A 20,000-nucleotide genomic window follows, 5' to 3' on the forward strand; every position below is an offset into this window, starting at 1 on the left:
CTTCACGATAAAACTTAGCCTATACTAGTATTATAGAGGGTAACATGGCAACTACAATCGTGACTGTAGTCTATACTGCATGCAAGTGTAATCGCAACTAACTGACAGCAAAACCTGTAACACTTACCTCTAGTCTATTGAAACAACCACGCAAACAACTTTTGAGACTGAATATTTCGTATGTAAAGGGAAATACCCCTCTTTTTTAATCAGACAAGCATTTATAGCAGTTCACTCAATGGATTTTTTTCACGGAGAGAACCTACAATTGAACGTTTGAGTCATTCTTGGTGGACACATGCCCGACATGAAATTCCAAGTTCTTGTCTTTCTTTATTTATTTTTCCAACTTATACCTCTCTCATACTTGCTTTTAGTTGATTTAATGACTAGTTGTATTTTCCGCAGAGGAGCATCTTCACGAATATGAACGTATGGACGCATTATTTATACTGGTCAGACAGATACCCAACTGGACCAAATGATGAGAAATGCGCTAGTCACTCAAGAGCCAGGTCTCAAATTCCAGAATCTGGGCTTCTCTAGCTCTAGAGCAGAACTCCTAAGGCGGCACAGGGAATAAAAGATGGCTGCTCAATAAAACTTTGCTGATAATACAATGAATACAATTTTTCTAGTGCTTATCGACAACGTGGGGCATGGAAACAAGAACTTTTAATAGTATGTGTCCATCTCACACCTGACCATCTGAGCAAATTAGAATATTTGTCAAATGATATAATTTGATTTATTTGAAAAAACTCAACATCGACTTGGTGTCAAAAAGGGTAAATGTTTCTACACAATTCATTGTGAATTTAAAAAAAATAACAAAAAAAAAAAACAAGCAAATGAAACAAAGACACGTATGTCGTACTGCTGAGGGAACAGTTTTCAATTTTCACCTGGGGAAGAGAGTCGGAGGATTTCGGTTCTGTCATGGTTCGTGACACGGTCATGGTTCGTGACACGGTCGTGGTTTGTGACACGGTCGTCGTTCGTGACACGGTCATGGTTCGTGACACGGTCATGGTTCGTGACACGGTCATGGTTCGTGACACGGTCATGGTTCGTGAAACGGTCATGGTTCGTGACACGGTCATGGTTCGTGACACGGTCATGGTTCGTGACACGGTCATGGCTCGTGACACGGTTCGGTTCATATCATTTAGTCACGGCTTCGCCCATAAGGTTCCTAAGATCCACCATCATCGGTAGGTGATCGCAAATCAACTGATGCCCCTCTATTTCCCCTAAAGAACCATGTGAACCTCCCCCACCCGTCCACCAGCGATAAATAATGACTGTTTCTAAACTAACACACTCACACTTCCTTTTTATGCTTACGTTAAAAATCTTCCAAAAACCAAATATCATACAAAAATCTGAAATAGGCATTGCTTTTCAGTATTGGCTGGGGAATGGTTAATTCCTAAGGACAAAGCTTCAGAAATAGTTTAAACTATTTTTAGTGGGATAATCTTGTGTATCACACTCTTTCGTGCGACACTCGGATACTTGGGAGTTCGAAAATCTCCCAAAGTTCCCTCGCCCGTCAGCACGTCATTGCAGAGCAAGAAAACTCGCTGAGTGCATTAATGAGTTACTTAAGCTCTGGGAGGTAAAGAAGTTGCGGCATTCTCATTACGTCACAAAAATATAAAAAATATTTTTGAATTCGAGTACAAGAAAGCCGTCTTTAACAACCAGGTAAAGCTCTTATGAACGATGACAAGCATGTCTTTCACCACATGTAAAACCCCATTCATACTAGTCCTGCATTAATTATTTTTTAACATAGCAATCTGCTCAAGACGTTTTTTTAGAGTAATTCATGGGAGCCAAATAACCTTTTAAGGAAAGCATTTGCTCAGGTCGGACATCATCTCGTAGAGCCAGTCACTGGTCAGGTTCCTTTTCAAAAAGGATAAGTTATGCGACGATTACTGGTATTTGTATCTCTTACGGTTCTGGATCTTATATATGGTAAAGGTAAGAGGCTACAAAGTGATATGTCTCCTATCTTACTTAAGGACGAGTTGCTAAATCTAAGAATCTCTTTCTCGCGTGCTGCGCTTGTTTACGAGTGTATAGGGGTCGAATAAAAAACAAACTATTAGTAACCTAAACGCCTTCTCAAAGAGAAAAAACAGAGAGTCTCAAAAACTGAACGCTTCTTCTGATAATTATTTATTTCTAGATTTTCGTTTAAAGTGTAGTCGGTAGTAAATATTATCCCAATATTGGTTCAAGCTGTTGCTACTATTTTCAACCTCAAACTAAGTTTTTTTTCGCTAGAGAAAATTGTATTTCGGTGAAATTTTTGACGTACCAGTCTAAGAACTTGAAGCATTGCTTCAAAAAGACAAGGTAACATCATTAAGCAAATAAACTATTTATTATGGCTTAGTTCAGGAAAAAAAATATAAACCTGAGAAATTATAGATTAAATTGACTCCTAGCTAAGGTTTTATTCAACGATAGCTGATTGTTATACGATTAGGTGGGTAATAAACGTAACGGCTGTTCAAGTATTGTAGAAATAGAACAGGTACCAGCCTTATGCCGTGCAGTTTAGCTTTTATCTACGGACTCAAACCTTCATAGCCTTCGAACTATTGATGATATTAACAGCAGTACCTCTAAGATTCTGTTATCTGATTGAATGGTTAGAAATAGCATTTATCCCCTTCCTATTATGTGGAGGAATTGCGTGGTAACTCTTTCGAACAGAAAACGAAAGGCGAAGAAAAAAGATGTGTTGTTGGGATACCAAGACGATAACCTAGCCTAACCCTGACCCAAAATTTCAAGAAACAAGATGCAAATTAATACGCCACATCTTTAACACAGAAAAAGGCGATTTTCCAATAAAAGCGATTGGAACTAAATCCTAATTTCCAAAACGCTGCAGATGAAATTTAAGACTAAAAGCTAACTGTTCTCGTCGCTCTTTGCAGAGGATGGATGTGCCACCTTAACTGATGGAGACAAATCTTTCAATGAAGAAATCGAATACTTCCCCATGAAATGGTTTGAAACGCCCTCCATTGTTTCTTTAAGTCCAGGTATTACATATTATTAGCCAACATTTTCAAAACGATAACGTTCAAGTCAAAGTGTAGCATATTGGTATCTTTTATTAAAAGAGTACCCTAACAAGCCATACTCCATGAGTGATTAGTCTGATGGGGAAGTCCTTCAAATGATATTTCGACAACCTGATGGACCTGAAATTAATACTGTTTACCGCTTGAGACATCGAAATGAAACATTGAGTCACTTTAATTTCCATCGTCTATGCTCAAAGGTAGGGGATGATATATCATAACCCCCCACTCCTTCACCTCCGCCTTAGACAACAATTTCGATGTAGCGAAAGGCAATATTCATAAGTGTATAGCATAGAAAGATGATCATTAACTTTTTCCCGAGAAGCATGTACCGGTGAAAAAGCGCTTGGTTTGGAAAGTGGTATCGTCACAATCCAGCAAATGACGGCATCTTCCACCTTTAAAAAAAATCATGGTCCATCTAATGGAAGACTCAACCACGCTGCTGCTAATGGAAAAGCAGGCGCCTGGTCAGCAGGGGCTAATGATGCTAGTCAGTGGCTTCAAGTGGATTTTGGAAGAAATGTCAGAATTACAAAGCTCGCTACTCAAGGGCGTCAAGACTACGATCAATGGGTGAAGACATTTACTCTTTCATACGGTGTTGATGGCAACCCTTCCTTTCAACTTTACCAAGAGAATGGTGCTGAAAAGGTCTGGTGAAGTACAAGTTGCATGATAAAAATTCCCCTTAGATATTAAAATACCTATAAGAAGAAATACAATTAACTAGAGAATTTATTGCAAAAACTAATTTGAGTAGTAACAAAAAAAATTTGGAATTAAAATAAAACGGATGAAATAAAATTTTAGATTCAACAAAGAGTTGCACATGTTTTAACGAGAACTGTAAATGATGATGCTGGTTTTTTTAAACAATCTTATGACACAGCTTTGAGGTATAAAGCTTTCTCCTCAGATTTTTGTGTCTTTAAAGGAAAAATAAATTTGCTCCTTGTTCGCCATCTTTATCAGGTTTTTAATGGCAACAAAGACAGGAACACAATCGCAAACCATGTACTTATTCAACCAATCATAGCGCGGTCTGTCCAAATAAAACCAAAGTCATGGAATGATCATATCTCCATGAGAGCGGAGTTTTACGGATGCATCCTCTCAGGTAATGTCTCAGACAATTTGTGTAAAATTGATGATTTGTTGAAAACAAACGTTTGACCCACTTGGAAACAGTGGCAGTCTATCTTTTTCGTGGTGGATTGGGAGTGTAGATCTGTCTTGTGTTAATGTGTTGGTCTCATTCGATAAGATAGATCGCGTTAATTATTTGAAATAATAATGGTTTGATGTTCTACTTTTATCCAGCTTAAATTTAAAATATGGCAACATCATGAGTTGTGAACTACGATACTCGAATTTTTTTTGTGAAGTTGCGTACAAAGCCTATTTATACAGCTACTCAATTTAAAAGAGGGATCTTTTAGAAAGATTTGCATATACTGCGTAAAAAAAGAGTTATTGAGAAAAACATTTTTTCTTTTGGTTGCGCAATAGACCGATATCAAGTGCTGGGCCGAGTCGTGCACATGGATTTCGTACAAGAGCAACTCAAAACAAAGAAAAAGGTTAACTTTGGAGACTCCCAGGAACAGCCCAATGGCATCGAGCTTGAGGTCATGGCGGATACCATTTATGTGAAGGTGTGTTTGAAAATTTTGTATCCAAGTTTAGTGAACACCACAATAGCGCGCTTTTTTAAAAGAGGGGCTCATCAGAGAGGAACCTTATTTAGATTTGCTGCAGGTGACAATGCATTTGATTTCTTCTAAATTTTCGGTCAGTGTTTTTAATTCACGCGCATAATGCATTCATTTGATTGAAAACCTACGACTTTCAACTTGAAAAGAATAGTCTAATGAATACATAAAGGTCTGGATCAAAACGGGGGGGGGGGGGGAGGGGAGAGTGCTAATATGGTATTTACAAAGGTGTAGAAAACCTCTTTGGTAAAAAGTTTTCCCACAATTACATAATACATGAGGACTTGAAGTGACAAAAAGGAACACCAACGATGAATCAATACTCCGTTATCAATATGGTTATTAATACGATGTGTTGTGATTCATCGTAAACTCTAACCTATGGTCAATGATATGTCACACAGGGAGACATTAAAATGCGTGGAACCAAGAAGCTGGCAATGTTTAGCCGTAAGCTTTCATTTGCGAAAGGAAGTAAGTTAGATCTCAGAGCTCCAGATCTGTCACAAAGCTTTAATAACCTTGAGCCTGGTGCTGATGGAAATGATGGCAAACATGGCGTAAATGGGACCACAGGTAAAAATATGGCCTTGAGCTAAGCTCGCAATCCCTCTTCTGGTAATGGATATCATGTAAAAGTTTCAGTTTCACCAAGAAAGCTATGGCACTGGGATATCTCAGAAATGTGCCAGAAAACTAGGTGAAAATAGTAACAAAGACAATGATTTTCATATTAAACAACAAATATATATGAAATACATATATATGAACTGCAGTTATGAAACGTATATGTGCACGATCCTTCGCAGTAAAGCACTATTTAAGCAATAGTGAAAATCAGACCTGAAAGAAATTCAGGCCTGTACGAGATTCGAACCACTGACCTAGCGCTGCACTAGTATCGCAGAGGTCAGTGGTTCGAATCCCGTACAGGCCTGAATTTTTTTCAGGTCTGATTTTCACTATTGCTTAAATAGTGCTTTACTGCGAAGGATCGTGCACATATACGTTTCATAACCGCAGTTCATATATATGTATTTCATATATATTTGTTGCTTGATTTACCATGTACGGGTTTATGTCGAATTAATTTGATGGCCTGCTCCCAGTTGGCTTGTTAGCTCAATTGGTAGAGCGCTGCACTAGTATCGCAGAGGTCAGTGGTTCGAATCCCGTACAGGCCTGAATTTTTTTCAGGTCTGATTTTCACTATTGCTTAAATAGTGCTTTACTGCGAAGGATCGTGCACATATACGATTTTCATATTGCTGGTGATGAATATTTGGAAGGTCGCTCCTAAAGTTTCTTTTTTAGAATCCCAGCCGCCATATATAAGTTCTATATTTTCTTAACCATTTCTTCCTTATTATCAGTGGAGATATCGGCCGATACAGTGGTAGGATATATCAATATCATAACCAACGGCGGGAATGGAAACAAAGGCCAAAATGGCGCGGATGGTAAGAAGGGAGCCGACAGCATGGCCAAGGTATAGAAATTAGAACATCCACAATTTATATAATCATACCAATGGTGAGACAATATACGCTGCACGCATTGAAAGTTTTATATTAGCTACATTTTCAAACTTTTATGCACTTCTCCGTCTGGCGGTTTTTTTTGTTTTTTGGTTTTTTTGTTTTTAGTTGTCACAATAGAACTTATCCTACCCGTTTATTATCACTACGACTACTTTGTGTCGCAGGAAATTAAAGTTCTTGAAATTGATCCGAAGTCATTAATATTTGCATGAGTCTGTGGAGGTTCTACTGTATTTGTATCAAAATCTACTGTATTAGTATCAAAATCCCTGTTATGAATATTATTAGATAATTGGCATTGACGGTTACCGCTTAAAAGTTACCGTTGTTTTGGAGCGATATAGCCACTAGAAAAGAGCAGGGTCTATAGATTAATGCAATTATTATGGTAAAGATGTCTTTTTGAGTACATTTAAGGTTTTTTTTTTAAATCAAAACAGGAGCTGGATAAAACACAATCAGATTGTAATGCGCAAACTAAGAGAAATGAAAAGGGGAAAATCACTGGGTGCACAGAAAAAATCACAGGTACACCTGGCGCCAAAGGAGGAAATGGAGGAGATGGAGGATACGCTGGAAAGTCAGGTCACTAATGAGTTAACACAGATGATAAATTGTCCACGTGCGTTTCATCACCTCATTTGTACCATCACAAAGTGATTGCTCAAACTTACACTATTGCTCAAAATTGTAACAAAGTACTCTTGACCCATAATTGCCTGCTTACCTTAAACTCTTGGAAAATGTTTCACGACCTCGATTCTAACAATAAAGTGATACTCGGAGCAAAATGTTGCCGAAACCAGCGTGGTCTTTTCTCCTTTCGATAGAAATGAAATGAAACATCTCATTTTTTTTTTGGCTGAGTGTCTTTTTATACATTTGAATAACTTCCTTTCAAAGTCTAGTAATTTCCTACTCTCCTTTTGTTTGTCTTTTTGTTTGCCTTTTTTTTAATTTAATTTTTTTTGTCTTTTGCTTGTAGCTATCGTTATGTCACTGTTCACATGTTGTTATGTTTTGTTTTGTTCAATGGTCAAGTCACACTGAGTTTACCTCACTTTTGAAAGAAACAAATTACAAATTAGTAAGATTTTACTGTAGAGTGTTGACATGGAAGGAGTGGTTCAACTTTGTTTCAAAACCGTTTATATCAGTGGAATAACGTTTGAACTAATATTACACGTTTAGATTAAGTCGCTGAAGCTATGCTTTGTCATAAAAACAGGTAATGGAGGAAACGCTGGCCGTCAAACAATTTATTTAACAAAATTGCTCGGGCGTGTAGAGTTAAGGACATGTCGTGGAACAGGAGGGCAAGCTGCTAAAAATGGAGTGGGAGGAGAAGGTAAAGTTCCACACTATCTCTACCATTTTTGATTCTCCTTTTCGCATATACACGCCGGACATCGATAGTCTGCATTCAATTCTTCCCTTGTAAATCTTCTTAGAGCTCTATATCCCTGTTGTCAAAACTAACTATGCCTTTGAAGTTTTAAAACTGCTTTTTGCCTTAGTTTGATAATATCACCATCGCTTTGGATCTGAATGGAGAATTGATAAGATGCACCTGGAGATGCAGATGATGATAATGTTGTTAACTGCTGATGGCGATGATGGTACATTGGTACATACAAAACAAAATAAATAGATAAGATTAAGATGAGGAGGTTTCTTTCTTTAGCGTGAGATCTGGATTTCATCTCCGTTCCTAATCAAAATTGACCCGTATTTAACTTGACAGGTGGTGAAGGAGGACTAGGTGGGCGTGGAATCAAATGCAAATACCACCGGAAAACTAAATTTATCAGAACAGCGTGCGCGGCTGATGGTCAAATCGAAGCATCTCGAGGACCAACCGGAAATAAAGGTCGCAACGGGCAGAGTTGAGTATTACACCTCGGTGGCCCTTTCTCTAATGTCGTATTTAATATTTCCTGTGCCCGCAGATTTCTTCTTAAAATAGAGTCAACACTCGCTCATTGCATCATCCCTCTGGAGTGAACTGATCTGGCTGTATTTAAGTTGTAAAACCAGAAAAATATTGGAGAAAATCTTCTCGCTCTTGCCCTTTGACCACAAGACTATTTTCATCACTTTTGAAAAGGAGGGCGAAAAATGATTCCAACATTGGTCACATTTGATCCATAAATTGGATACCTTCGTCCCAGATTGCTATCGTTTTTCTCAGGATAATGAATACACCATAAAGAACATTGTATCTCGTTTTACTGTTTTAGCTCCTATAAGCGCTGGTTCAAATGGTGAAGTAGCAAACTCCTTCTTGCAGAAGATAAAATTAGATCGCAGTCAGAAAGATAAATATCCATTGGTGCTAATGAAGGTGATGGCAAGATATGCTGAGGACCTAGTCTTGGTCAACAATACCAGAAATGCCCAAGCAGTCTTTCAGTTTATAGCTGATTTAGCGATCGGAAGAGATGAGGATCTAAGAAAACGTAAGATAATTTGTAGGAAACCAAATTTCGTGGGTCGGCACATCTATTGACTTTCGAGTCTTCGGATTTCGTATTATTTCAAAAAAAATAACACCTTATTTTTTTTGAAGACTAATAAGCTGGTTTCATTTTCTACGAAAATATAGGATTAGGGTTAGAAATCACTGACCATTCAGAAATACATTGGTAATCAGTAGAATTGTAAATTCAAAACAACGATGACTGGAAAGAAAGTTAGAGATGAATACCGAACCATGCGGCAACAACCTTCTTGAATTACTTCCTAAAGCTAATCGCTTACGTAAATTAATGAAACTGCATTTTGTTTTTCAGTTGTAAAACGACGGCTGGGTTTCCTAAACAAGAAGGGATTTGATAGATTTGGAAATAACAAGTTATTTGCCCCTCTCATGAAATGGGAAACGTTCAAAGAACAACTTGTACAGATAAAAGATAACGCTCAAGCGTACGAAAATGCCTACAATGGCATACGGGCGTCCATTGAACAACAAGAAGGTATAAAACAAGTGCTAGAAGCCCTTCCTTTACCAGCTAAGATCCAGGTCTCTAAAGAAAAAGAAAGACTTGTGGAAGCAAGAAGGATAGCATTAAGTGAAAAGAGAGCCTATGTGCAGGTACGTATCAGTCCTCGTTATTCACCTAAGAACCCTTTTAGTCAGCTGGATAGTCTGTCTGTCATATGGTCAGCAAGTCAGTCAGCCAATCAACCACTACGTCACCCAGTCACTCATTTACTATGTCACTTACTAAGAAGCTCGCCAGCTCATTTAGTCACGCACACACACAATGACAATCACTTAAGTAGGTATTCGATCGCTAACTTAAGCTTTGAAGCTACCCACATTATGATCTACGTTATATTCACGAGAATCGCTCTTGAGCGAGAAAATGGTTAACTAACGAAACGCATAGACAGAAAGGTGAGTTAATTCTGGAAACAAAAATAATGTCCGCCGTTTGCATTTATTCTTTTGGTTTAGGCTATCACTGAACTCGAAGCAAGCATGAAAAGTTCACTTGAAGAAATACTCGTCCAACTTCCAGAGGTACATAAAGCAGCACAGTTCAACAAAGCCGACCTGTTTGTTGTTCTTCAAGCTTTAGTAGGATTTGTCTCTGGAACTGCAGGGAGAGATCCATTAGCGTTAATTGGGAGTGCTTTAACAGTTATTGGACATTTTGCTGCGAAGTGCGGTACTGGAACGCTTCAAGACAATAAGGAAAAACTCCAAAAATGGCTGACGTTTGGCAAAGAATACGCCGCCCTAAAGGACTCTAGTGATCTGGATTTTGACAAAATGGATGTGGGATCTGTACCGGAGGTCATGAAGGTAAAGTCACTCCATAAAACAACATTTTTAAAACTAAGCACATTTAAATACAATTTTCGAATGGTTGCCATGAGTTTTCTCTAGAATCTCAAACTGCGGCCAGTGTTATTATTTTATTGAAGTGATGGCGGGGGATGGTCTTTTAGCAAATTAGATTAAAAGGCAATTTTAACGGTACATTTTTCCAACTTTGTTAAAGACTAACCTTGAATTGAACAAGGAAGGGCTCACAGCGGACCTGATTTGTATGATAGAGGAGAGGTCACTTCCACGAAACCTTGCAAAATTCAAGGAACAGATAGAACGTTTCTTCGTGGCTGGGGGAGCGAGGATTGATCTCATAGCCAAAGTGATTGATCTGGATAACGCAATTGGTGGATACAACTTCGATATCCCTAATTTAGAAGAAACTTCAAATAAAATAGAAAGTCTGCGAAACTCTGGAGGTAAGGATCGATGGTTGGTAATACCCATACCTATGTGCCACCTGCAGAGTAAAGCGTATGGCAGTCGTAATGAAGTAGGCAGACAAAATCAAAATGCATGGAAAAGGTTGTATATTTAGCAAACAATGTGTGTTCTATCTCTCTCTTTCATTTGATCCATTTTTTGATTTTGACTTGCAGATTTAGACTCTCCAATTTCTGAGAACATACAACAGATGTTTTTAGATGATCTACTGACTACTTATCAGCAAATGGAAGCAAGTTTTACTCAGAATCTTTATCAGTTTTACAAAGGCTTTGAGTTCCGCTCACTGTGGAATGTTGGTGATACCTTGGTCAATTATCAGCGACGAGCAAGCGAAGCTGCTCGGGGAACCGATCAACTCCGTGGTGTACTGGAGCTGACTAATGCTTTACAGGAAATCGATTCTATCGAAAGCAAAGGGAGAAAATGCTTCACTAAGTTCAAATACTCAACCAATACACACAAATGGTCTTTTAACATTTTTGATCATGCCATGGTCAGTATTTTCGTAAGCGTATATGACTTATTAAAAAAGCCAGCAGTCATTTTGTTTTACCAAAAATACAGGTGACAAAGTATGCTGCGAGATAGTGTTGCATATATACCGTGCCTACTAACATACAATAGTAAACGCCATCAATACGAGTATCTTTAATTCACAATAACTTTGAACTGCATGCTCAAGTTAAAACTAATTTCATTAAAGTTATTGCTATAGAAATTCCAGAGGTAACTGATAAAGGTGCTGCATTGCGAAATTTCGTGGGAAAAAGGGTCGCATGCAAGGTTCAAGTTTTCCTCCATTCTGATTGGTTATATTTTCTAGAGCATGTTATAAATGGAAGTTTTTTTGGGAGATAATAGTAATGTAAACAAAGACAATATCATATTGTAATTTCTTTTGATAGTTGAAGATCGTAAAAGTTGTAAAAGCAACTTATGATACGATTTCAGAGGAATTCGAAATTAGGAATACCACAAATGCTAGGTCTCCCTGTGTCATTTAATGAGTTAGTGCAATACTTGTTTGAACAGCTTTTTTTCCTTTTTCTCACTTTTTAATGTACTAGCTCTTTAATGATTTGCACAGAGGAAAAGCGACGTTCACAATAAAGGTTTCTGACAACTGTAAGTCATGCTACAATGTTCGTCTTTTAAAGGTAGGAAAAGTTTTCAATAATGTTGTTTCATCGGATTGCAGGGTCATCGATCGATGCCATTTTACTCTGACACTTAACGAGGACGATGTCTAGTTCCATGTGCTTTAGTGAATAGTCTACACAGCTCGGCGCTTGTTTATATTAAGTCTCAGTATACTCTTTGAAAAGTTACGTAGTGTTAACACCGTACGTTTCGCGTTGATCGAAATAAAAGATTTCCGTAGCTAGAATTGAGGAGAGCTATTTTACTGCAGTCGCGCGTATCGAGTTACGTTTCATTTCTCTCCATATTTACTTAAACACTTCACGGCACTTTCTTTTGGTTTTCCCTTTTTCCTTTTCCATCGTATTGACTTAATATCTCATTTTATCACTATCATGCTGTTATTATAGCTAAATCAAAGTCAAAGTTTTGCGTTTGTGGCTCCTTGCCTACTTCGTGACCTACAAGGAGTTTCCGCCTTTCCATCCTATGACTGAGAAACAAGAATTGTTCTCATTTCCACTGTGGCTTGATAGTGAGGCAATTGATTTCTCTCCTTGGTTTCAATCGATGGTTCCGTAGTCAACAGCTGTTTTTTTTTTCTAGATGTATGTTGAACTTTATGGAAATGAAACTCAAAAGGAAAACAATTCACCACCAATTGTTTATCTAAGACTGCGACATACGAGTGCCTCGTTTTTTCGGGATGGAAATGGAAAAATAAGAGAATTCAGACAGCAAAACATGGACGTTTGGCGGAAGTTTGAATTTGACCGATTTGCAATTACAGATACCGCCAAGTGCCAGGCAGAGAAGAAAAAAGGAAATAGTAAGTATTCAGACTTTAATTGACCATATAGAGTTGAAAACTATCGTTGCCATGAAGCAGAAACTCTGCTGTTGAAAAAATATGAAAGAAGATCAAGAAGAGGAAGATGAAAGAGAAGTTATTTGGATTTATACAATTCTAGGCTATTTCGCAGGCTTATGGCTAAAACAGTTTCCTCGTCAGGTAAAACTGGTGGATAAACGGCGATTACTGCAAGCCTTCCGAGTCCTAAAACCGGGTAGTGAAACTCCATCTGATTTCTTAGTGATCGGACTCACATAAGTTTCCTCTAAATTATTTAAGAAGCTTATATAGTACTGGTGTGCTTTTTTAGAGGACTCTCTATACTGCATGGAGAAAGACGATGTTCGCTTTCAAGCAATGTGCTGCCATTACCTTAGTGATTCCCCATGTCAGGACGTGCTGCTTGGAGCAGAAGAGTGTCAGAGTCCATTTGGATCGTACGAGCTGAGTTTACCTGTGGACGAAGACGTGGATTGTCGACCTGGTAGTTCACAATTAACAAACAAAAATTGCAAAGACTTTGACGTGAGTTTATTTATCGTTTACAGTGTGGTGGGAGGAATCGTTTCGAATCTTTCGGAGCTACATTGAACTCAAAGCCGATTGCAAAAAGTACTGAACAGTTTTTGATAAGTTGAGAACATTCATTTACACCCCGAGTGGGACAGAAAAAACACTAGAACAGACGCCGGAAGATGAAATATTTAACCAAAGGGTCGAACGTTCCAAGTATAATTGATTGTAGTTGACGATAAAACTTAGCCCATACTAGTATTATAGAGGGTAATAGACATCTACAGCCGTGACTGGAGTCTATACTATATGCAGGTGTAATCGCATGGGACTGAAAGCAAAACCCGTAACACTTACTACTAATAATAATTTGATAATAATTTAATATTCATATTGAGCAAATTAACATTTGAATATGATCATATGCGCATCACAACACTTTTCGAGGACTTTTGGCTGGAGGGTATCAGCAGTTTACAATCAATCGAAGGAAACTTATTTGAAGATGACCCCTCCCCCACCCCCCCCCCCCCCCAATTCCCAGTAAACCGGCCAGACCACATTACAGTAATCTTGTGAGTGGGTTCTTTAACATCCCCTGCCTAACCAAATTAACTAATTGATATGGCAATCTGCGGTCTTTCCTTGCACTTAGGTGGCACGGAAAGCCGTAAATATCTTGAACAAAAGCTCATCTTTCAAACCGGCAGTCTAAATCCCACAGAGATCAACGAACGCTTTTCATTCCACTAATTTATTCATGTTTTTCTCGTTGCCATGTTCCCACCAATAACGTAGCTCCATTTTCTGCCTTTAAAAGCACACACAACCCACAATTCCTCTATTCGCTCCGACGAAGGGCTAACGCTCGAAACGTCAGCTTTTGTAATCGTTAAGGTGGCCAATTTACCATTTCAACTTTCTTGATATATCCAAATTATTTCGTTACTCCCACCGACGCAGCCCCAAACAGTTTCTTTCGAAACTATCAGCCTTAACTAATTAATTAACTAACTAACGAAGTAATAACTTACTTTCAGCCTATTGCAATAACCACGAAAACAACTGCTGAGACTGAATATTTACTTCATAAAGAGAAATACCTCTCTTGTTTTTATTAGACAAGCCTTTATGGGAGCTCACTCCATGGATTTTTATCACGGAGAGAACCTACAATTGGACGTTTGAGTCATAGACTAATAGTTTTAGCTAATAAGTTATGTAAAAGCTAGATTTCTTGTTTCATTCTTAGTGGACACATACCTAACATGAGTTTCCAGGTTTTTGTCCTCCCTTATTTGCTTTTCCAATTTATACCTCTCCCGTACTTACTTTTAGTTAATTTCCTTCTATGGTGTATTTTCCGCAGAGGAGCATCTTCACGAATATGAACGTATGGACACATTACTTATACTGGTCAGACAGATACCCAACCGGTCCGAATGATGAGAAATGCGCGAGTCACTCAAGAGCCAAGTCTCAAATTGTAGTATCTGGAATTCTCTAGCTTTAGAGCAGAACTCCTAAGGCGTGACAAGGAATAAATTATATATACTCAATAAAACGTTTCTGATAATTAAAAGTATGAAAAGAAAAAATTGGTGAAAACAATTTTTTCACTGTCAATTGAGAATGGGGCAGGGAGGGGAGGGAAGGGGCATGCAAAACTGGAAATCTTCAACAAGAAATAAATCTTGAAATCTTGAACAAGCTTAACGGTACGTGTCCAGCTCACACCTGACCATCTGAGCAAACAAGAATATTTGTCAAATGTCATCATTTGATTTCTGAAAAAGAAATTAATATCGAATTGGTGTCAAACATGGTAAATGGTTTTACACAATTTATTGTGAGATTAAAAAGATAATCCCTAACAAAAACAAACAAACAAATGAAACAAAAACCCGTTTGTCACACTGCTGAGGGACCTGTTATCATTATCACCTGGGGGAGGGAGGGTTTAAAGGACTTCGGTTCTGTCACGATGAAATTTACTTGCTTCTCTCATAAAGCTCCTATCTTCGGCAAGTTATCGTTAGTCAATTTTTACAGTCCCCTCTCCTATGTACAGCTGATGCCCCCTCTGTTCCCCTTAAAACCATGCGATCCTGCCCCACCCATCACCGGCGATAAATAATGACTGTTTCTAAACTGACATACACAGACACACACATCCTCTTCTCGGGCAACTACATTCATGACCCACCTAATTTAGTCACCATACACATCTTTACACATCCAAATCAATATTAGAAATTTATAAGGAACTGTTCTGTTTGATTTGCGCTGTATCTATTATGTTTTCCAAAGAAAAAGAATATCAGTAGTATTATTCAATACCAAAGGTTGATTGACGGATGAAATATATACATATATATTTGAGCAGGCCCACAACAAAAGCCAGATGCATCACAAACATTTTTTCACAATTTTGCATCAGCAAAATGGCCCAAACTGCTCTTCTTGTATTAACTGCTTTTGTCACAATTACAGCCACTTTTCCATTCCCAGAGGAAGGTAAGTGGTCTCTCACAGAATGTATTAGAGTTAATAGGGAAAGACCCAGGCCGTTTAAGACGCGGTCATCCAAATGTCAGCGCTGTTGACTCCAGATCGATAGCTGTAGATTAAAATCATACCAGGGGTCACTGATTTTTTTCCCCTTGAATCAGAATTATCACTCTCCTGTAAAGGAGATAAAATGACTTACGGGAATAAGTGCGTAATAGTGATTTTTTTAGGAAAGCCTGACGAAATCCATCAGCAATGAGTAAAATTACTGTCATAATATTTAATGAAATCAATCGCAGCTTACCTGCGAGAATCATTGATTTACTTAAAAATACTTTCTCTGAAACAAAAACAAGAATAAAATTTTAGAGGGCATGCGAGTTACTTTTGTAGTCCATCTTCACAAACAAGTGGTAAAAAAGCAAATACGAAAAACATTTTTTCGTTATTTTGTACTGCATTTCATTTCTTTTCCTTTTTTTTAAGGCAATACAGACATGTTTCTTCATGAAGGCGACATCAAGTTGTCGCCTGATCAGCGAACTGCTCTGGAACTTTTTGGTGATCCAACAGCTCCTTTAGGCGCCAGAGGAATGACCAATGAGCAGCACCATCTGTGGGACACCCTTGTAGCTCCATAAAACATATCCCTTGAGCTGGGTGTGTGTATATATGCTAGGAAATCACAATTTATTTGTAATTTTTCTTAATTTTTTTGAAAATCCTCTTTTCGACGCGAGTTTGATACAGTAGTGAAGAGACTATTGACATTCAAACGTCAGCACTTGGATATTTTTCTTTTGTTTCCTTTTTACGTTTGCTTAACTTATTTTCTTGTTTTAACTAGATTTACCTTTTCAGAAGAGAATCCTACTGCTAAAAGTGTCATTCTTAGCGCAATGCGGGAGTGGGAACAAAGCTCGTGCCTGTAGTTTGCGAGAAGAACAACAGAAAAAGACTATATTGAGTTTTTCAAAAGAGGCGGGTGAGTTTTATCTGTACAGCCGTCTGGCTATGTTTTAAAAGCTGCACACGAGGCACCTCGCGATACTTATACGAGGGAATAGAGAGTGTGATCCTTGGGATCTGAAGGATAAATTTTTGTAGACACTTTACAATTCAAAATTAATCTTGTATAACGGATTTTTAACGTTTTTCTCTTTTTTCATTAGTTGTTCCTGTTTTTGTTTTGCAAAGGTGTTGGTCATATGTAGGACGTCAAGGAGGAAAGCAGCTGATTTCATTGGCCAGCGATTGCTGGTATCAAGGAACAGTTGTTCATGAGATGGGTAAGAGACATATATCATGGTTAAAACGGTTTACATGCTTAGTTTCATAATTTATGTTTTTGCCTTTGATTTGGGGTGTAGGACACGCTTTGAGATTCTGGCATGAGCAGAGTCGTCCTGACAGAGATGACCACGTGGAAATTGTTTGGAAAAATATACCAGAGGGTAGGGTCGTACACATTACCTTAATTCATTTCAGTTTACAGTATTATTTTATGACCACAGGCATTTAAAGTTAAGAAGACAATTGTGATGTCTCTTTCCTGTTCACGTGTCCCTCCTCCTGTTTCCCTTCTCCGGTTTCCTTCCCCCTTCACCTGGTCCTCGTCCTTCCCCTTGTCCTCTTCCTAGCTCCCGTCCTCATTCTCTTCCTCTGTATCATTCTTTCTCGCTCTCCTTTCCTGTGTTCCTTCCTTCTTCCTTTTCTTTCCAGTCTTTCTCCTCCTTCGCCTCCTTATCTGGCTCGTCCTCCTCGTGTTATCACTTTCTGCTTCTCCCTCTCTCTCTTGGTGGAGGCACTCACTTTACCGCTCAACGGCCTTCCTCGTTCACCTCTTTTCCTTCCTTTACTCTTCCTTCTATCTTTCGAGCTGCTTTTCCACATTTGTTTCTTAGCTAAATAAAAGCCTTAAACAATCATAAAGGCTGATCGTTTCGAAAGAAACTGTTTGGGGCTGCGTCGGTGGGGGTTACGAAATAATTTGGATATATCAAGAAAGTTGAAATGGTAAATTGGCCACCGTAACGATTACAAAAGCTGACGTTTCGAGCGTTAGCCCTTCGTCGGAGCCGTGATAAAATTTTGCTTAATCTCAGACAAGAGGCGCAACTTCATGAAGTACAATGCATCTAAGATAGATTCGTTGGGGATGCCTTACGACTATTTATCCGTCATGCATTACTCATCAAATGCATTTGGCATCAACGGCACGACCACTATCATAGCAAAGGATTCGTCGATCAAACAACTTGGCCAGCGGATTGGACTTAGGGCGATGGACGTTAAACAGGCTGACCTACTGTATAGCTGCATAGGTAGGAGTTTGTAAACCTTATTATGGTTTACCATAATCGCGAATTACAAGAACTTACTCAGCAGGCAAGTTTTTTAAAGGAGCCTTCTATGATACCCTTTATCATATCTTTAGGTAATAATGTTACCAATGAATGTTAAAATGGGTGCTATTATTAATTCATACGGCTCACGATCAGGAGCTAAAACTAGACACTTCAAGAAAAATAAAAAGGAGAGCATTACATCTAATTCATCTCAGAGAATCGGAATACAAAACTAAACTTATGCATCAATTGCGCAAGAAATCAATTACTAATAAGGTAGATGAATAAAGAACAAATAAAATGGTAAATAATGTTACTTATGAAAATAATTTCTTACTTTATTCCTTTAACGATCATTTCGTTATATTCTTCAATACACGAAAAGCAATAACCAACAGGCCAGCAGCTACTCCCAATCCTTCACTACCTTATGATGGTGAGTGATCTTTAGTGATGAACTTAATTAGCCAATTTATTCCCAAATTATTTATTAATTAGCCAATTTATTCCCAAATTATTTATTAATTAGCCAATTTATTCCCTCTCGACGCTAGTCGACAGTACTTTTCTTTTCGGTCAGGACCCGAAGACTGCACATTTGATGACACTCTTTGCGGATATAAAAATATCGATGGCGACGACTTTGACTGGACGAGAAGAATGGGGAAGACTCCAAGTGGAAGGACTGGGCCAGAAACTGACCACACGACTCTTCGTTTCGGTGAGTTAACGGCTCTGTAGGACGAATTCATACATTTATAGTCTATGTCTTTTATTCTCAAAGTCAGTAATTTGATTTTGAAAACATTCAAAGAGGCAAAAATCAACTTTTTCTGTTTCTCTCTAGAGGCCTAACACTTTAAATGATGTAGAAAAATACTTGCATCATTTCTGCAGGACTTTTCATGTTCATTGAGACTTCAAAACCCAGGAAGCTTAATGACACGGCTTTACTTTGAAGCAAAATTTCCCTGCCATCTGGTGAAAGGTGTCTACAGTTTTACTACCACATGAGTGGAGAGGATATGGGTGCCTTATGCGTTCTGTATTCAACTTATGCTAGAGATAAAAAGATTTGGGAAAAACATCGAGACAAGGGAAATCAGTGGCATTTGGCTCGTGTCCAGCTTTCTTCTGCAAAGTCCCCTTACAGGGTAAAAATTTTCGCCTCTTAATTTTAACCCTGAGAATACAGAAAGGGTATGTTTCAATTCATGTAATGAGCTCTTTAGCTCGGGATCCTCCAATATAAAGTAATCTAAAGCGACAGGGAGTTCTTTATTTGAAGACATATGAGACTTTTTCAATTGCCCCATCCTCAAATTATCGCGGGCACTCGCAAAATTACTCTAACATTTGATATTAAATCAACGGAGTGGTGCAAAGGCGAGATAATTATGCAGTTGGTGGACTGAATCATTTTTCTGCATTTTGCATATATGACAAATACTATTCTTTTTTGGATGAAACTTTTATTTCACATAATGCTCCGCCCAAAATGAAGAAAATCGATTGATTTTTCCCTATTTACACATACACTGTTATTTTCTAATCAGGTGAAATCTGTTGGTGTTAGAGGAAGAGGTTTTCGAGGAGACGCTGCCATTGACGAAGTTTTCTTAACGGATGGAAAATGTCCGAGTTAACGAAATCTCTTATTCGCGTATGTTGCTTTTACTTCTAGTCCTTTTTAGATGAAATATATGAATGAGGGCACTTTTTTTGCACGAGCCTGGGTTTAGTTGTAATGTTGAATCACAGTCCGTAAACACTGCTAGAAAAGATGAGTTATTACTTAATATCAACCTGGGTTAACAGTCGGCACTTTGGAAAGAAGTGCAGAATAAAATCTTAATTTTGTAGTACTAATTCATTTGAGAGCTATTAGCCGATAATCATAAAACCGTTCTCATTTGAGATTTTTCAAGGAAAAGATTTTTCAAATATCGTATTACTTTTATTATATTAATATCAAAAT

General features: G+C 38.1%; 2 protein-coding genes and 1 pseudogene across 2 annotated transcripts in view; all 3 read left to right on the forward strand.

Annotated features, from left to right (window-relative positions):
- LOC111346068 (uncharacterized) overlaps positions 1-1,045 on the forward strand; it is an 18,827-nt gene extending 17,782 nt beyond the window's left edge. The window contains exon 18 of the mRNA XM_022953363.2: positions 409-1,045. Within this exon, the coding sequence (XP_022809098.2) occupies positions 409-546 (138 nt within the window). The 3' untranslated portion in view covers positions 547-1,045. The remainder of the gene's footprint in view (positions 1-408) is intronic.
- Positions 1,046-3,438: 2,393 nt separating this feature from the next.
- Positions 3,439-14,795, forward strand: LOC111345993 (uncharacterized). The gene is made up of 17 exons (XM_022953285.2): positions 3,439-3,767; positions 4,089-4,233; positions 4,626-4,771; positions 5,236-5,407; positions 6,205-6,320; positions 6,813-6,957; positions 7,601-7,720; positions 8,117-8,257; positions 8,613-8,831; positions 9,165-9,466; positions 9,833-10,183; positions 10,383-10,629; positions 10,810-11,150; positions 11,725-11,814; positions 12,404-12,626; positions 12,961-13,175; positions 14,533-14,795. The coding sequence occupies exons 1-17, from the start codon at positions 3,495-3,497 to the stop codon at positions 14,668-14,670; spliced, it is 3,384 nt and encodes a 1,127-aa protein (XP_022809020.2). The 5' UTR covers positions 3,439-3,494; the 3' UTR covers positions 14,671-14,795.
- An 812-nt stretch (positions 14,796-15,607) lies between these two features.
- LOC111345983 (hatching enzyme 1.2-like) lies at positions 15,608-19,668 on the forward strand (annotated as a pseudogene).
- The last annotated feature ends 332 nt before the right edge of the window (positions 19,669-20,000 follow it).

The sequence above is a fragment of the Stylophora pistillata genome, chromosome 8, assembly GCF_964205215.1.
Source record: "Stylophora pistillata chromosome 8, jaStyPist1.2, whole genome shotgun sequence".
Lineage (NCBI taxonomy): Eukaryota > Metazoa > Cnidaria > Anthozoa > Scleractinia > Pocilloporidae > Stylophora > Stylophora pistillata.

Excerpts from the sequence above, each read along its gene's own strand:
- LOC111345993 (XM_022953285.2), top strand. The coding sequence starts at position 3,495 with ATGACGGCATCTTCCACCTTTAAAAAAAATCATGGTCCATCTAATGGA. Across the intron at positions 6,321-6,812 it reads GAGCCGACAGCATGGCCAAG|GAGCTGGATAAAACACAATC; the intron begins GTATAGAAATTA and ends AAATCAAAACAG. Across the intron at positions 6,958-7,600 it reads AGGATACGCTGGAAAGTCAG|GTAATGGAGGAAACGCTGGC; the intron begins GTCACTAATGAG and ends TCATAAAAACAG.